This window comes from Peromyscus maniculatus, chromosome 3, assembly GCF_049852395.1.
Source record: "Peromyscus maniculatus bairdii isolate BWxNUB_F1_BW_parent chromosome 3, HU_Pman_BW_mat_3.1, whole genome shotgun sequence".
In the NCBI taxonomy this organism is placed as follows: Eukaryota; Metazoa; Chordata; class Mammalia; order Rodentia; family Cricetidae; genus Peromyscus; species Peromyscus maniculatus.
The window spans coordinates 157205915-157221686 of record NC_134854.1 but is presented as its reverse complement, the minus strand read 5'-3'; the positions used below and the strand labels follow the sequence as shown (position 1 = coordinate 157221686).

Sequence of the window (15772 nt, the reverse complement as noted above, 5' to 3'; positions counted from 1 at the left end):
ACACATGGAGATCCCCCCAGCATGTTTTAAGTTTGTATTTACAATGCTCTTTTAATAAACTTCGACTCTTCTTGGAGAAGCTGGTATCCAGGCTCTGGGGGGTGTCTTACTCTCCTTCCAGGAACAGCTTGGTCTTACCTCTCAATCTTTATTAACCCCCAACTCTGTGTTAGACTCGCCAGTCCTAAAATTGTTTTCTGCATTGAAGCCACGAAAACTAGTTTGGCCCACAGTGGTGTCCCCTAAAACAGTACGGGAACTCTTTGGTCTGCTGTGAGTGAGTGAATGGAGCTGCATGTCCATCTCTGTCCACCCTGACAAAACTACCTTTATTTTTTAACTACTAGTATCCCCTTATCTTAAGACTTTAGAGAAAATAGGTGAGAACAAACTATGTGCTCTGGTCTTATTCATGTAAGCAACAAAATTATATTACTGCCCATTTGCTGTTTTACTTAGTCCTAAGTAAATCATATCAGGACTATTTAGTGGTTGATGAAAATCAAAACAGTGAACATTACAGAAATTGTACTGAGGCAGGAGAATAGGCTGAAAGAGGTCCAGGAAAAAGCCTGACACAAAGCTGTGGGGTTAGCAAATGAACCAAACATTTGGCATAAGGGAAGACTGACGTGGGGGCGTGTTACAGATAAGACAGCATGGGTAGAAAACCCCATGACAAAAATGTGTGAAAAATCAGTTTCAAACCCCAGCAGCCACGTGACAGCTCACAGCCGCCTATAACTCAAGTTCCAGTGGATTCGACTCCCTCACACAGACATGCAGGCCAAACATCAATGCACATAAAAAAAAAAAAAGCCATGTGAGAGAGCTGGTGCTATGCAACTGATACATCAAGGATCACAAGCCTCCCAGCATGCCACTGAGCAGCTAACCTCCCTCCCAGATATGGTCTCCTCCCTCCCCTGAAAGCATACCTTTCTTAATGAACTGTCTGTTTTTGCTATAGTACAGATTTCTCTGTCCAGTTTTTTCTTCTGGGATGCAGAAAGCTAAAATCCCAGCAAGGGGACCACCAGACTCCAGTGTCATCCTTTACCAGTACGAATGACAAAGCATGGATTGTATGTTTCCCAGGAGTGAACAGTCACGCCTCTTAATTACTATATAATAATGAACAGATTACAGTATGGTAATGAATAGATTACCATAAGGTAATGCCAACACTTACCTGGACTTCACACTGTTGTAACTGGAGACAGAGTTGTGAAAAGGAGGGATCGTTGCTTTAATTGTGCTTTCAAAGCAACAACCTATTTAGAACTCTCCCCGAGTGTGATACTGCCTTGATCCTTACAGTAGGATGTTCTACTCAGTCACTTCCATTTCAAGCAGGCTTTCTTTGGTTAGGCCTTTTTATTGTAACAAATCAGAGCTACAGGTAAGTGGTTTGTCAAGGGATGATTCTCTACATTTAAGTTCTAACAAACTGCATATATAGCATTAACGGAATGTACAAAGCACCACAAAAAAAAAAAAATTAGAGAACTCAAGTTGATTTCAGACAGAAAGGAACACATCTTCCACCGTACCTCTACTTGGCCTCGGCTTCCCTAGATGTGGAGATATCCCCTTCTATGGTCTTTATGGTTTTCTGGAGGACCTGTAAGGTTGGCTCCATAGTCTTGACAAACAGTTCCAGTTCATCTGCGGCTGCTTCTACTGACTTGTGGGCATTATCAGTTCTTAGGGCATCTTGCAGCTTCCTCAAGGCATCCTCTGAAGTGGCCTTGGGATGTTCTGGACTTTTCTCAGATGTGGTAGCACCTGGCTGCTCTTTGGTCTCTTCACTGTAGAAGTCACGTAATCGAAGACTCATGATGGGGAACTGTATCAGGAGCGAAAGAGCAGATTCTAGATTCCCAAGGATGTGACTACTGTTCAGCACAGAGGCAAAAGCTGGTGTCTGGATATTTTTGAGCATTTCTTTAGCTGTGTGGTGTGGACCCGCGTTGGCACATTTCTCCACTGCAGAGGTCACAGCAGTCACCACCTTGGAACATAAAGGCTCCTTTTGCATTTGTTTGTGCTTTGCATCAAACATCAACTGCATCTCTTTAAAAATTTTAATCATTTGTTCAAAGAAATCTTTAATGTAGCTATCTTCTTTCAGATCCATCTGGAGGATCTGAGTCTTCATTGTGAGGTTAAACAATTCAACGAACTTATTTATGAAGGAAACCAGATCTCGTATGTGGAAGAAGAGTATTTTAGCAGCTTGAATCAGTCTCTCTTTACCCTTTTCTGACTCAGAAGACATTTCTCCAAAAAAGAACTTGAAGCTCTGTTAAGCAAAGCAGAATCCAAATGAAAACTAAAATTGGAGTTGGCCACCAAGACGAGACTGAAAGGATGCTTTGAATACAAAGATAAGTTCTGACAGGGGTGGGAAAGCTCTCCAAAACTGAAGCAGACATGATTCTGGGCTTTAATGGAAATAGTAACCGGAATAATTAGGAATGTAGAACAAAACGCCTTCCTGAATTTAGATCACTTACATGTTAGATAGCTAGCAATAGCAGGCTTGGGGGTCACTGAAGATCAACCTCCCCTCTCATAACCAGCTTTGGGTCCTACTTGTAGTTTCCCTGGTAACATATTAATTTTATGAAAGAGAAAACATCACATTTGTCCTTCTTGGAATTGGAAATACTACAGAAGAGGGAAGAAGCATATAATTGCATCTTAAGATTCAAAATACTGGGACTGGAGAGATGGCTCAGAGGTTAAGATCAGTAACTGTTCTTCCAGAGGTCCTGAGTTCAATTCCCAGCAACCACATGGTGGCTCACAACCATCTATAATGACATCTGGTGCCCTCTTCTGGTGTGAAGGCATACATGCAGGCAGGACACTGTATACATAATAAAAAAAAAATTCAAAATACTGTATGAAAGGAAGAAAGTAGGGTGGCAGGCAAATGGTTGTTTCAAACTGGGCATAGTGATGCATGCCTTTAATTCCAGCAGAGGCAGTGGATCTCTGTGAGTTTAAGGCCATCCTGGTCTACAAAGTGAGTTTCAGGACAACCAACGCCAGGTAGAGAGACCATGTCTCACAAAAAGAAACATGGAGCCGGGCGGTTTCGCGCACGCCTTTAACCCCAGCACTCAGGAGGCAGAGGCAGGCGGATCTCTGTGAGTTCAAGGCCAGCCTGGTCTACAGAGTGAGTTCCAGGACAGGCTCCAAAGCTACACAGAGAAACCCTGTCTCAAAAAAACAAAACAACAACAACAACAACAACAACAACAAAAAAAAAAAAAAACATGGGGAGGGGTCATTTCTTATTGGTATGGTAGTTTGTAGATCTGTTTTTTTTAAAACTTATCTTGAATTATTTTGATCTCTTTCATTATATGACTTGGGGGCAAAGAATGAAATCTGAGCTCTACCTCTGGCCCTGAGCTACATGACATTCTAAACTGCCCATAAGAATGTAAGATTATAAAGATGTACTATTGTCCTTTCCTTAAGGAGTTAATCCAATTGAGTTTGTCAACCCCTTGGATAGGACCCCTCAAAGCTGTAACTTCGAGATATAAGATACATTGAAAGTCCTGCTACAAAGATGCCCGGGCACCAGGGAGATGGCCACCCACAAGCCTGGTAACCTCAGTCTGAGCCCAGAACCCCGGGTGGAAGGAGACAAGGGACTCCTGAGAGCTGTCTTTTGACCTCCTCATGTGCCCCTGTAGTAAGTGCATGCCTCCACACCACCAACAACAATAACAGAAACTGTGAAATTAAAAACCACCTTTTTAAAAGAGAAAAATGCGAGAGGAATATTTGATATTTATTGATAAGATATGCTATTATAAAGACAAAACCTCTGCAGCGGTTTACAGACCTTTATTATCAAACCTGAGTTGTCCCTCAGAATGTGTAACTTTTATCACCCCACTTTCTCTCCTTGTTTTGGATACTGACCCAAAGCCTAGTCCTGCTTGCCTTGACACTCTGGTCATCTCTCTCTCTCTCTCTCTCTCTCTCTCTCTCTCTCTCTCTCTCTCTCTCTCTCTCTCTCCTCCCATCCCTCCCTCCCTCTCTCCCCCTTCACTCCTCCTCCCCACACAAATGCTCACAAACTTCTTTCTAACCGGAAAGCAGGATTCTCCCCCCACCCCTCCCATATCCCGGCCCCTTCCTGTGGTGTGGTGCAGTTTAGCGGAGAAAGCCCTTGTCTCAGCTCTGTGGACAGTCGGTCAGTGTGGAGACGCCACAGAAGCAGGGGCTCCAGACAAGCAGAGAACAAGGAGTGCATGCCTGGACTCAGCTCACCCTCTCCACCCTCGCATAGTCCATAATCTCCTCCCGAGGGAATGGTGCTACTCGCAGTTGGTGGGTCTTCCCACCACAGTTAATATAATCAAGATACCGCACCCCCAGACATGCTCAGAGGCCCTTCTCTAAAGCGATTCTAGAACCTGCCAAGTTGACAGCACTCAACATCACATCCCTCCTCCTGGAAGCTGTCCAAATTTACAACTTGTTCTCCCTCCCCTCTCTCCATCCATCCCTCTCTATTTTGAACTCCAATAAAATTGTCCTCAAGTGTTCTTCTGAGTTCATTTTTAAATCATTTTATCTCTGAGGCTAAGAAGCCACAAAAGGATCCCACAATGCTCCTTGGTAGCATACATAATCAAATATTGTATGCTGTCCCAAATACATATTCACTTGGAGATGGTGGGTAGGACCCCTCAGGAGCCCTAACAGTCCAGAGTCTATCATTCTAACCCGCCCTTTCCTCTTCATTCCTATCTGGTTTATAGTGCCTGGTTGTTGGAGGTTGATAGTGTGCCTAGACCCTCTCTCCTGCCATACCAGAACAAAGGACAAAATAGCACATACACCAGACAAGTTCTATGATTAGACGGGGGTGGGGGGGGGGTGGGGGGCCAGCTCCCAAACAAGTCCTGTGATTAGACCAGAGGTGGCTGCCTTTAAACTGGAAGGCCCAGGCTGAACTACACTCGTTGGGCCAACCCCATGACAAGTCTGAGAGATGCATGAATTTGCAGTCCTGCTGGGGACTCATGCATCACTGGTAATTAGGCTCATGCACCTATGGAGCCACCTGCCACCACCAGCCAAGGGCAACCGTGTAGGTAACCAAGATGGTGGTACCCCCATGGGCATAGCCATGGCAGTGCTAATGAAGATAATGCTGCCTATGTGGTTGCCTCGGATCCACACTTCATCCAGCCACTGACTCCTCTAGGACCATCATACTCCGTATTTACCTGCACAGACAGACATCTGCTTAGCCATGCCCACACTCTCTTTCCTTCCTCATTTCCTCCCTTCTCACTTCTTTCACCTTCCTGGAGTCCCACTAGGACAATGCAAACAGGAGACCAAGGCATCATAGGCTTGGACACAGAGACCACCATAGCAGCAATGGCAGCCATTGCCTGTGTCTTCACTTCACACTTGGGCAGTCTCTCCAGAGACCAACTCCTGTTTTGCAGCTGTGGGGATGGACACATTGAAAAGGGTCCCCACACCTGAATGCTTATCTCACGTGTCCCACAGGGCCAATCCCTTCTGTGAAGGGGGGTTTGAAATGTGGGACCTAGATGCCAAAAAGCAAGATGCAGCAGAAGGCACAGCCTGGGGACATGGTTCAAGCTCAACACTGTCCAGGATCTAAATGCCAGATACCTTGCTAGGCAGCAAGGAAAATGAGCATGGGGGAGGGGCACTCCCATTCAGGTCTCCTGGTTAAGTCTGTTCTATGTTGGCATTGATTCCTTTCTGTGTCATCGCACTGTGGTGTTCTCAAAGCCTTCCAGATACAGGCAATTCTCCACTGATCTAATCCCTTCAGTAATAAGACTTTTCCTTGGGCATGAGGTCCAAAGCAGTGATGGGAATTACTACCCACCTTCAATTTTAACCTACAAAAACAACATTGATAGACATTCTGGGTTGCAGAGCTGGCTCAGTGGTTAAGAGCATTGGGTGCTCTTCCAGAGGACCTGGATTCAGTTATACTTACCTACCTGGCAGTTCACAGCTACCTGGAACTCCACTTCCATGGGATCCAATGCCCTCTTCTGACCTCTGCAGGCTCCTGCACATGTTGTGCTCATATACACTCAGGCACACACACACACACACACACACACACACACACACACACACACACACACACACTATAAAAGGAATGCTGAGAGCTGATATGGGGAGAAATAGTCTTGCCCAGGGATGAGCCATCTAATTGATTATCCAATACCAAATGTTAAGCACTGAAATCATATACATACAAGTAACACTAAATGGAGTGAGTAGGTTGTATTTATATATTTAGTGTGTGTGTGTGTGTGTGTGTGTGTGTGTGTGTGTATACTTAACAACAGCAGCTAAAGAAACAGAAGCCATGACTTCAAGAGGGAGCAAGGGAGGATGGAGACATTCAGCCACTGAGTCTTCCAGGACCAGTGAGCCTCTGTTAAGAAGATAACAAGTGATGAAGAACAGAACTCCTAGCCTGGAAAAAAAAAAAACAAAAAAACTCCTGTATACAGTTTTGGCTGTATCTGGTTTTGTATCTCCTGAGAATCTGAACACAGCTACCAGGAACAGATAACAGTCCAAATGCAGCAGAAGCCAAAGAAAATGGATCTGGCAGAGTTGATAAGATGGATTCTCAGAGCTATAACCAAGGAGCCATCACCTCTACTGAACTGGTTTTGTTTGGCTTTATAGCACTTTTTAATAAAAGAAAAACTCATTAAAGAATAGAAAATACAGAAACAAGTCCATCAATTTATTAATCTCTGAAGTTACATTGCTTACAACATCAGCAAATTGCATTGTAGGAAACTGAAGGATTCTTAGAACTAAACCAGGCAGAAGTGGCTATGAACCAGACAGGCATAGGGACCCAGCAGAGACCAGCAAAGTCTGGAGGTCATCACATTCCACCAGAAGCTTCCACATGAACCCACATGAAAGAGCCCTTCAACAATACTCCTAAACAACAGAGGGACACAGACTTGGGAAGGAAGGTAAGTGATGTGGAAAGTCCTACGAACATTATAATACTCGGAATTGCAAGAGCTAAGGGCTTTGGGATAATGCCAATTGTGAGTAGCCATATATAGTGCCAGCTTTGTTTCGAGAGGATCACAGGGCATGCTTTGAAGACACCAGGAAAGGAAGACTTTCACTGAAAGATGTAAGACTGAGTCACTGAGGGAGAGAAGCGACAAAGACATTCGTTTTAAGAAGGCTGCAGATGCCGTGATGCATGTGTGAAAGTATGTTGCTCATATGGATGATGATATGGACTTTCTATGCTACAGATGTCATAAAGGGACCCAGAGCTCGGCTTTGAAAGAACGAAGGTGAGCTCTTACTTTAGCTAACTCACAGCACTTGCTTGTACTCCATGAAGTCAACCACACTTGGATAGACCATGTGCCTCTAAACAGCCTTTGATGGGGACGGGCACTGTTTTTCTCAGAAATGTCTCAAGTCCACAATGGACTCTTTTGATAAGTGGGAATGGATAACCTTGATGGTCTGCTTCCTGCTAAACATTATCAGTGCATTCCATTAAAAATATTTCTCAGAGGAATTTGTATCAGAAAATGTATCATTGCATAACTTAAGTGAACACCGGGGCTTTGATTTGAAGTGAGGCTCAGGACTAGAGAGCAGCTGCTCTTTCCCACTGTAAAGCTTCTGGCCTTATCTGTATGCTGTCTCCACTCACAGGTGGAGAGTGAGGAGCCGAGAGAGCAGTGCATAACATCAGAGCCTTGCCCCCCCTCCCCCATTTGTGTGTGTGTGTGTGTGTGTGTGTGTGTGTAATGTAATACATAATTATTATGGACAAAGCCCAGATCTACACAGCAGTGGTCGCACTGGCATGACTTTGCATGTACTACCCTTCAACCTTCAACCCAGCTTTAGAAAGGACAGACCAAGGCCCACCTTACTGTTCTATGACCCCGCCTTACTATTTCTTCAAATTTAGTGAGAATAAACCCAGGGTCTCATCATTTCATCTTAAATGTGCTGAGTGTGTATTCCTAACGGGAGAACTCTTTCTGAAATGTATCCTATGTTCTTCAGGTCAACACTATTTCAACAAGACCACCTCGGAGAGAGATCAGTATCACGGCATAAAAATTTACTTTGGGGGTCAGCAGACAAGCTTTTAAAATGCCATTTGAATATGTGTCAAAGGCATAAGAAAGTAGGATCAGCAGGATAGCTCAACGGGTAAAAGTGTGTGCCACCAAGCCTGAAAACCTGAATTCCATCCCTAGAAGTCACAAGGCGAAGGAGGGAACTGACTTCTACTTCCACGTGAAAATGATCCTTACTGTGTTGTTTTTCTTACTTATTCCACGGAAAAAACACAGATGATGGAGGGAAAAATAGACTATCCATACAAACATCACAACAGTGACATACTTGGAGATTTAATGGATTATGATAAAGATTTGGAATAGTTTATGTAACTAATAAAGTGCTTATAAAATTAGAAATATAGGAAAGTAAATGAGCTAAAGTAAGAGGAATTTTATTATTACTACAATTTTACCATTATTATAACTTCGTAAAGATTCTTTATGCACACAGAAAAATGTTCAGAACAACAGTTAGCAGGATTTCAGATGTCCTTCTCTGTTTAAAAGTCCATAGATTAGGGGGATGGTCTTATATGTAAAATACTCTATCGGTTCCTATTTTTAATTTCTCAACATTATAATTTGAGCATCTACCAGAACACAAATCATATGAGGCTTTCTCTGTGAAGTTTCCTGCGGTCCCCTCAATCTTAATTTCTCTCTTTAAATTCCCATAGCTCTTGGCTGATAATGCACTGGTGTTGTTCATAAAGTACCCTAAAAAGTTTTATTTGAAAATGTGACCAGCAAGAAGTGACAGAGAAATGAGGGACGGGGTGGGTAAGAGCAAAGCATAATGAGTTATATGTATAAATCGCCATAATGAAGCCCATTACTTTGAATGTTAACTTTAAATTTAATTTAATAAGGCATTTTTAAAGCATGATAAACCAGGTGTGGTGGCACATGCCTTTCTTTAATCCTAGCACTTGGAAGGCAGAGACAAGAGGCTCTCTATGAGTTCAAGGTCAGCCTGGCTTACATCAAGAGGTTCATGTCAGCAAGAGCTATTAAGACAAATAGTACTAATCCCGACACTCAGCATCCTTTCTCTTGCAATGTGGTTCTTTTCCAAAAAAAACTAAACCCCCTGCATAGTATCATGAAATTAACATCAATTCCCTTCTTTTATAATTCTCCTCCACCCCTTTGAGACAGTCTCATGTAACCTAGGTTGCCTTGAAATCACCATGTAGTTGAGGCTGACCTTGAACTCCTGATCCTCCTGCCTCTACCTCTTAAATTCCGGGATTTACTCTTGGACTCAAAATCCCGTTTTAACAACCGAACACTCACACCAAACAAAATTGTACCCCTAGAGCTCAGACGCACACCAAGCAAAGCAGAACTGTATCACAAAGGCTGGAGCGAGATGGGACTCCCAGGAGCCACGGGCTCCCCCTGCTGGCTGGCAAGTCCCCAGCAGGCTGCTGCAGGGTTCTTCAGAAGGTGGCTTACTTGAGTGGACCACAGGCTGCAAAACTGGAGTAAATGCCCAAACAGGACTTTTTCACTGACAGGAAGCACTGGCTATGTGATAACTCAGATTTTATGAAATCCCAAATCTGCGATAAATGGGTGTATTACACCTGTGTTAAACTCACCTCTGAGGCACCTGGTAATGCCACAATCTTTAACAGGCTTCAGGCAGGTAACTGTTAAAAATGTAAAAAAGTGGTAGTGAGTTTATAGCCCAGAACCCCTCTGGGGCACAGCATTGTGTCAGTCGGTAGGCATCAGTGATCTTTAAGAAGTCTGACTAATTGCGGGCTTCTGTTCCGCTAAGGAAAGCGCTCAGATTGCGATTCAGAAGCAAACAGTTGAAAGCCAGATGGAAGCACAAACCACACATTACCAACTCTCAGTCCTCCATGCAGCATCGAGCCTCCTCTTAAGCATCAAGGACACATTTAAAGAAATAAATTCAAAAGCCCACACACTGTGACCCTTCCTGAGTGACCAGGTGTCTGTCTCCACGTGGGGCACTATTAATATAGAGTAATAAAATGTGAATTGTTTAAAATTGACTTTACACAAGTCAAACACGAATCTTGTACAACCAGTTTTTTTTCCAATTTGACTTTGTAGTTTAAATGTCTTAACTTCCTAACCTGATTAGAAATGCCAGGAAAGTGGGGCATCACCAGCTGTTTCTCCTTTGTGAGTCACTGGGAAAAGCACTCCTGTAAACGGTGCCAAACACAAACTGCAAAAGCAGTTCAGAGGTGTCGACTGGCCTTAGTTTCAGCGTTAGGGTAGACGACACCGTATTCTTGTAAAGTGTGGACTGGCCCTAGTTTCAGTGTTAGGGTAGACGACACCGTATTCTTGTAAGCGTGCTCTGATGCACTGCGCACAAGATAACTGGTTCTTTAAACAGAAAAGGGTGGGAGCAAGGACACCACCATCAGAACACAGGCTGGTCGAATCAGTCACTTGCCTCGTAAGACAAAAACAGGAGGACAGATTACAACACAGACAACAGAGAAACGATTGTTTGGTAAACCTCATAAACACATACATGATTATGTGTATATAATATATGATTTTTAAACAGGGCCAGAGAGATGGCTCTGAGGTCAAGAGCACTGAATGCTCTTTCCAAAGGACCTGAGTTCCGTTACCAGCACCCACATGGGGGTTCACAACTGTCTGTAACTCCAGTTCTAGGAGATCCAGTGTCTTCTTCTGGCCTTAGAGGGCACTAGGCACACACATGATACACCGACATACACACATGCAGGCAAAACACATGCAGGTATGAACACATAAAAATAATTATAAAACTAATCATTGCAGAGTTTAACAGAAAAGTTCAAGTGCTGGGCACACAGAAAGCCTATTATGCACATTAAGAAGCACATTGTTCTTTCTCTGCCCAGTTTTTCAGTAAAATAAATGCAGAAAAGCATGGGTGTTCCCTCTCTTAATAGAGGGTGCTGTGAGCCACAAACACAAGCACAAGAAGTCCCCTCCCATTTAGCTATATTGGTGTACAGTGTGCTTTTGCTACTTCCTAAAGCTTTTGTGAGAAGCCATTACCTTCTTCCTGACACTCACTCTAGCCTGTCTTGATAATGATTGTGGAGAGTGTGGAGGCTGCTTTCAGCACTCAGGAGGCTGCAGGAGAACCACTGTGAATTTGAGGCTGTACTGGCTACCTAGTGAGTTCATGTGAGCCTGTGCTACAGAGTGAGACCCTGTTTCAAACAAAACAAAGCAAATGGCCACATGCAATATAGACTAGACTAAATCGTTTAATGTGTATGCTTTACAAAGAGAGTTCCAGACATGATCATAACTGCCCTGTTCTTGTATGGGGTCCACCTTCTCAAATGATATTTCAACCTACCATCTGGAAAATATACTCTTATTCTGAGAAATGTTTGTCTTTTGAGACAGGATCTCACTGCGTTGCTCTGGCTAGCTTGGAACTTGCTTTGCAGCCCAGAGATCTACCTGCCTCTGTGTCCAGAGTGCCAGAGTCAAAGGCATACCACCATGCCTGGCTCATGAAGAATTTTTAAAGATTCTAATATTGCATAGGTGTCAGTTTTGGATCGTCCTTATGTTTTAAAAAGAATTGTTCATAGAGGTATAATGATGCTAATATTTTATTTCCTTTTTTAGATTTTAAAAATATTTATTGGAGAGAGGTGAGGTGGTTGTGGGTGGGTACACCATGGTGGGTGTGTGGAGCTCAGAGGATATCTTGCAAGAGCCAGCTGGGTCAAGTGGGTCCCAGGGACCAAACTCAGGTTTTTCAGGTTTGTAAAGCAAGCACCGGTACCAACTAAGTAAGTCATCTCACAAGCCCTGGGGGAACATTTTAAATTTTCAAATACATACACACTAAATTTATATCAGTGTTGCTGTAAACCCAGAGATCTTTAGACTATTGATTTAACTCCAGATACTTGAGAAATATACCTGGCAGACACATTTAGTGTGGTGGCTAGGGCTGGGGAAATAAGTAATGGTAGTCAAGAGCTAACCTCTGAGGGGCTGAGGATTCAGCTCAGTTTGTAGAATGGTTGTGTCAAATTCATGAAGCTCTGGGTTTGATCCCCAGCATGGAATATACCAGGCAGGGGGCACAGGTCTGTAATCACAGCTCCTGGGAGGCTAAGGCTGGAGGATCTGAAATTATACCTGGTTTGGGCTACATGAGAGCCTGTCTCAAACAGAGAAGTAAATCAAACCAGAGTTCTCGGAGAAAGCCTTTGGCTATGGCTACTTGGAAGGCCTCCTGAGTAGAGTCCTACAGGCACTCTGTGACAATTTCATTTGATTTTTCAGAGACTGTAGCTGAAATATGGCTCAGAGTGACTTCCTCTACCCAGAAAACCCAAGGAGGCGGCAGGAAGTGAACCGCCTTCACCAGCAGCTTCTAGACTGCTTGTCTGACAGCTTCCAGGTCACCAACAAGCTGACCGGGGTTCTGAACACCCACTTGGGCTGTACGCTGGCCTTCATTGAGATGAAAAGAGATGGAACTATTAAAGAAAACTGTGACATCATCATTCAAGCTGTGATACAGATCCAAAAGGAACTGCAGAAGGTTGATGAGGCACTGAAAGAGAAACTGGAGCCAACCCTTTACAGAAAACTTCAGGACATCAAGGAACGGGAGACAGAGAAGATCGCAATCGTGCAAAAGGTCATTTCTGTCATCCTGGGAGAAGCTACAACTGCAGCCAGTGCAGTGGCTGTTAAACTCGTGGGCTCCAATGTCACCACTGGCATAATTAACAAGCTGGTCACCGTGCTAGCTCACATCGGGACTTCCCTCCTTGGTAGCATCGGCGTTGCCGTGCTTGGTCTTGGCATAGATATGATCATTCGTGCCATCTTGGGAGCAGTGGAGAGGACGCAGCTTCAAGCAGCCATCAAAAGCTACGAGAAGCATCTGGTGGAGTTCAAGGCAGCTTCGGAAAGGTACCATCACGCCATCACTGAGGTCACCAGTGCCGTGAAACGCCAGATAAGATGAAGTCATGGATCCACCACTGGGATAGTTCTGTGCTTCCCTCTGCATCTCAAGGCTTATTTCTTTAACTAGTTTCATTTTCCATATGCCTCCGATGTGGACAGCGATAGAGTAAAAAATTGGGAATGCTTGGGTTCTATGACAACAGCGAGTGCCCACATTGGTTGTACTAGACCCTGAAGGGCTGAGTCTCTATCTGGGAGTTTTCTCCCCTGCTGTCAGAACCTTGTGTTATAAATGCATCACAGAGCAGCAGGTATAGACTACTGTTTCCTTGTTCCCACTCAATGTCCTCAAACATCCCATATAAATGCAGAGGAATTCCTATCGCCTGTTCCAAACATCCCTTAGGTCTAATGAGACATACTCATCTGGCTAGATACACACTTACAGCCTTCAAGTTAACTAGAAATACTTCCACATTTTTACCCCTAGATTAAATCCAACTGTCTGTAACCTGGAAACGACTGCAACCAACAACATTTTCCCCAAGAATGAAAGGAGGCAATGGATCTGTAAGCTTCTACTAATTACAAAGTGTGACTGGATAGATTTGGAAAAAGATAAAATAATAAAACTTGTTTCTATAATGCAACTAATATTGACCAACTGTTCCTATCACTTAGGCCGTGGGACACTCTAGAACATTTTCAAAAGCAAACAAGAAATAAAGCCCAGCTATCCACGCATAAAATATATTAGGGTGAGGAAGAGGACGCAGTGGCCTTTCGGGTTTGTCATTTACCCCCAGATTTCAGGAAAAGCCAGAGGCTATGGAGGCCTGCTGATACAACTTCAGTTCTGTAGATACAGCATTTGTTTTCTAAATCCTTCAACTAACAATTCCCATTGGCCCATTTATAGGGTACACTTTGAAAGTTATTATACTGTTGATGCCGAGAATGTCCTTGCTATAGTTTTTTGTTTGTTTGTTTGTTTGTTTTTTGTTGTTGTTGTTGTTGTTTTTCAAGACAGGGTTTCTCTGTGTAGTTTTGTGCCTTTCCTGGAACTCACTTTGTAGACCAGGCTGGCCTCGAACTCACAGAGATCCTCCTGGCTCTGCCTCCCGAGTGCTGGGATTAAAGGCGTGCGACACCACTGCCCGGCTGTAAGAGGTTTTTGAGGTATCCTGAGTATTTTATTCCAATGAATTTTTTTGTACTTAAAAACAAAACAACTGCCGGGCAGTGGTGGCGCACGCCTTTAATCCCAGCACTCGGGAGGCAGAGCCAGGAGGATCTCTGTGAGTTCAATGCCAGCCTGGACTACAGAGAGAGATCCAGGAAAGGCTCAAAGCTACACAGAGAAACCCTGTCTCGAAAAAACCAAAAAAAAAAAAAAAAACCAACTCTTACAAATAGATGAAAAATTTTAACTAGCCATATGACTTTTTCAAATGTATTATTTTCTGTTTTATCACTGGTCTTATAAATTAGTTTCAATATAACAATTTGGGTCACCTTCAGGTTTTTATTATTATTGTTGTTGTTGTTATTATTATTATTATTAGCTGGTAAGTTTTGAACGACTAGATCTTGCTACCGCTGACACTCAAAGAGTAATCAAACCAAGAATTTAATAAGGTACCCAGGCATCATGCCTCATGCCTGTAACTCCATCAGTCAAGACAATGAGACAGGAGGATGGGGAGGTGGAGGTCTACTTATTGAACAGACAAGTCAGGGCTTCACAGGGATCCTACCTCAAAATGTAAGTGTTTTTTCTACTACAACAAAGCTTAGCGTAAGTATGGGACTGATGTTACACTGTTAGGCGACACACTTAAACATCATAAACATTAATATACATGTCTATCAATACTTACGGACTACCTGATATCGAAATTCCCTTATAACCTTTTTCTGTAAAGGATGCTCAGACCGAAAAACAACCAAGCATGAGCTTTACGAAGATTTCATTTAAAATGCTTACCTTTAGGGGGAAAGGGTGGGGAGGAGTCTTAAGGAATGGGGTGTAGGAGGGAAGGAAAAGACGGAGACTAGAGAGAACGAATTCCGAGTGTGTAATGACATCATAAAGGACTTTGGGGTGATCAAGAGATCAGTCGGAACGGGAGCGTTATGTTTTCCTCTGGAAAACCTAAAACATGTACCCTTGTTTCTCTTTTAAAATGTATTTTGTGTGTGTGCAGATTATCAACTAGTGAGTCTCGCCAGGAAATGATTTTTTTGTTCGGATCTACACATGCTGGGTGTTTGCGAGCCTCTCCTGAATCCCAGGAGCACCAGGCAGGCATGCAAAGGGCTGATGTTTGCCGAGCACTTTTTAAACTCGGAGCCTACTGTCCTCCGGGAACTCGTTTTCAAACGGAGGCATTCCCGGAGGACAGCATCCATTTACAGTCCACACAACAAGGGACAAAATCACCACACGACTCTGCCTTGTAGAAGGACCGATACCTGACCTCTCCATAGAAGGAGCTTCCGGAAACTACGTCAGAATTCCGAGAGAGGTACAGCAACTGGCCAATCACATAGCAGTTTCCTTCTTTTTATTCTTATTGGACGATATCAGTGTCAATCTACAAGCTCCGGAATGAGGCGGGTTCTTGGCTGGCCGATATCCAATCGGATGTTGGATTTGAGCGGAAGCA

At 43.6% G+C, this 15772-nt stretch overlaps 2 protein-coding genes across 4 annotated transcripts; one reads left to right on the top strand and one right to left on the bottom strand.

The window, feature by feature from the left end:
* Nucleotides 1-1358: 1358 nt before the first annotated feature.
* C3H12orf60 (chromosome 3 C12orf60 homolog) lies at nucleotides 1359-15607 on the bottom strand. 3 transcript variants are annotated; one of them, XM_076568111.1, is made up of 3 exons: nucleotides 15584-15607; nucleotides 9773-9823; nucleotides 1359-2305 (listed from the first exon to the last, which is right to left on the bottom strand). In XM_076568111.1, the coding sequence occupies exon 3, from the start codon at nucleotides 2279-2281 to the stop codon at nucleotides 1556-1558; it is 726 nt and encodes a 241-aa protein (XP_076424226.1). In that variant the 5' UTR covers nucleotides 2282-2305; nucleotides 9773-9823; nucleotides 15584-15607; the 3' UTR covers nucleotides 1359-1555. The 3 variants fall into 3 exon arrangements, with proteins under 3 accessions (XP_076424226.1, XP_042130134.1, XP_042130135.1); XM_042274200.2 differs by lacking the exon at nucleotides 15584-15607 and adding an exon at nucleotides 15091-15178; XM_042274201.2 differs by lacking the exons at nucleotides 9773-9823; nucleotides 15584-15607 and adding an exon at nucleotides 15091-15170.
* Nucleotides 6942-13309, top strand: Smco3 (single-pass membrane protein with coiled-coil domains 3). Its single transcript, XM_006976511.4, has 2 exons — nucleotides 6942-7034; nucleotides 12468-13309. Exon 2 carries the CDS (start codon nucleotides 12484-12486, stop codon nucleotides 13159-13161), a length of 678 nt encoding a protein of 225 aa, XP_006976573.1. The 5' UTR covers nucleotides 6942-7034; nucleotides 12468-12483; the 3' UTR covers nucleotides 13162-13309.
* Nucleotides 15608-15772: the final 165 nt, after the last annotated feature.

What these genes read in the sequence shown, in the direction of transcription:
- C3H12orf60 (XM_076568111.1), bottom strand. Translation starts at nt 2,281, where the DNA reads ATGTCTTCTGAGTCAGAAAAGGGTAAAGAGAGACTGATTCAAGCTGCT.
- Smco3 (XM_006976511.4), top strand. Translation starts at nt 12,484, where the DNA reads ATGGCTCAGAGTGACTTCCTCTACCCAGAAAACCCAAGGAGGCGGCAG.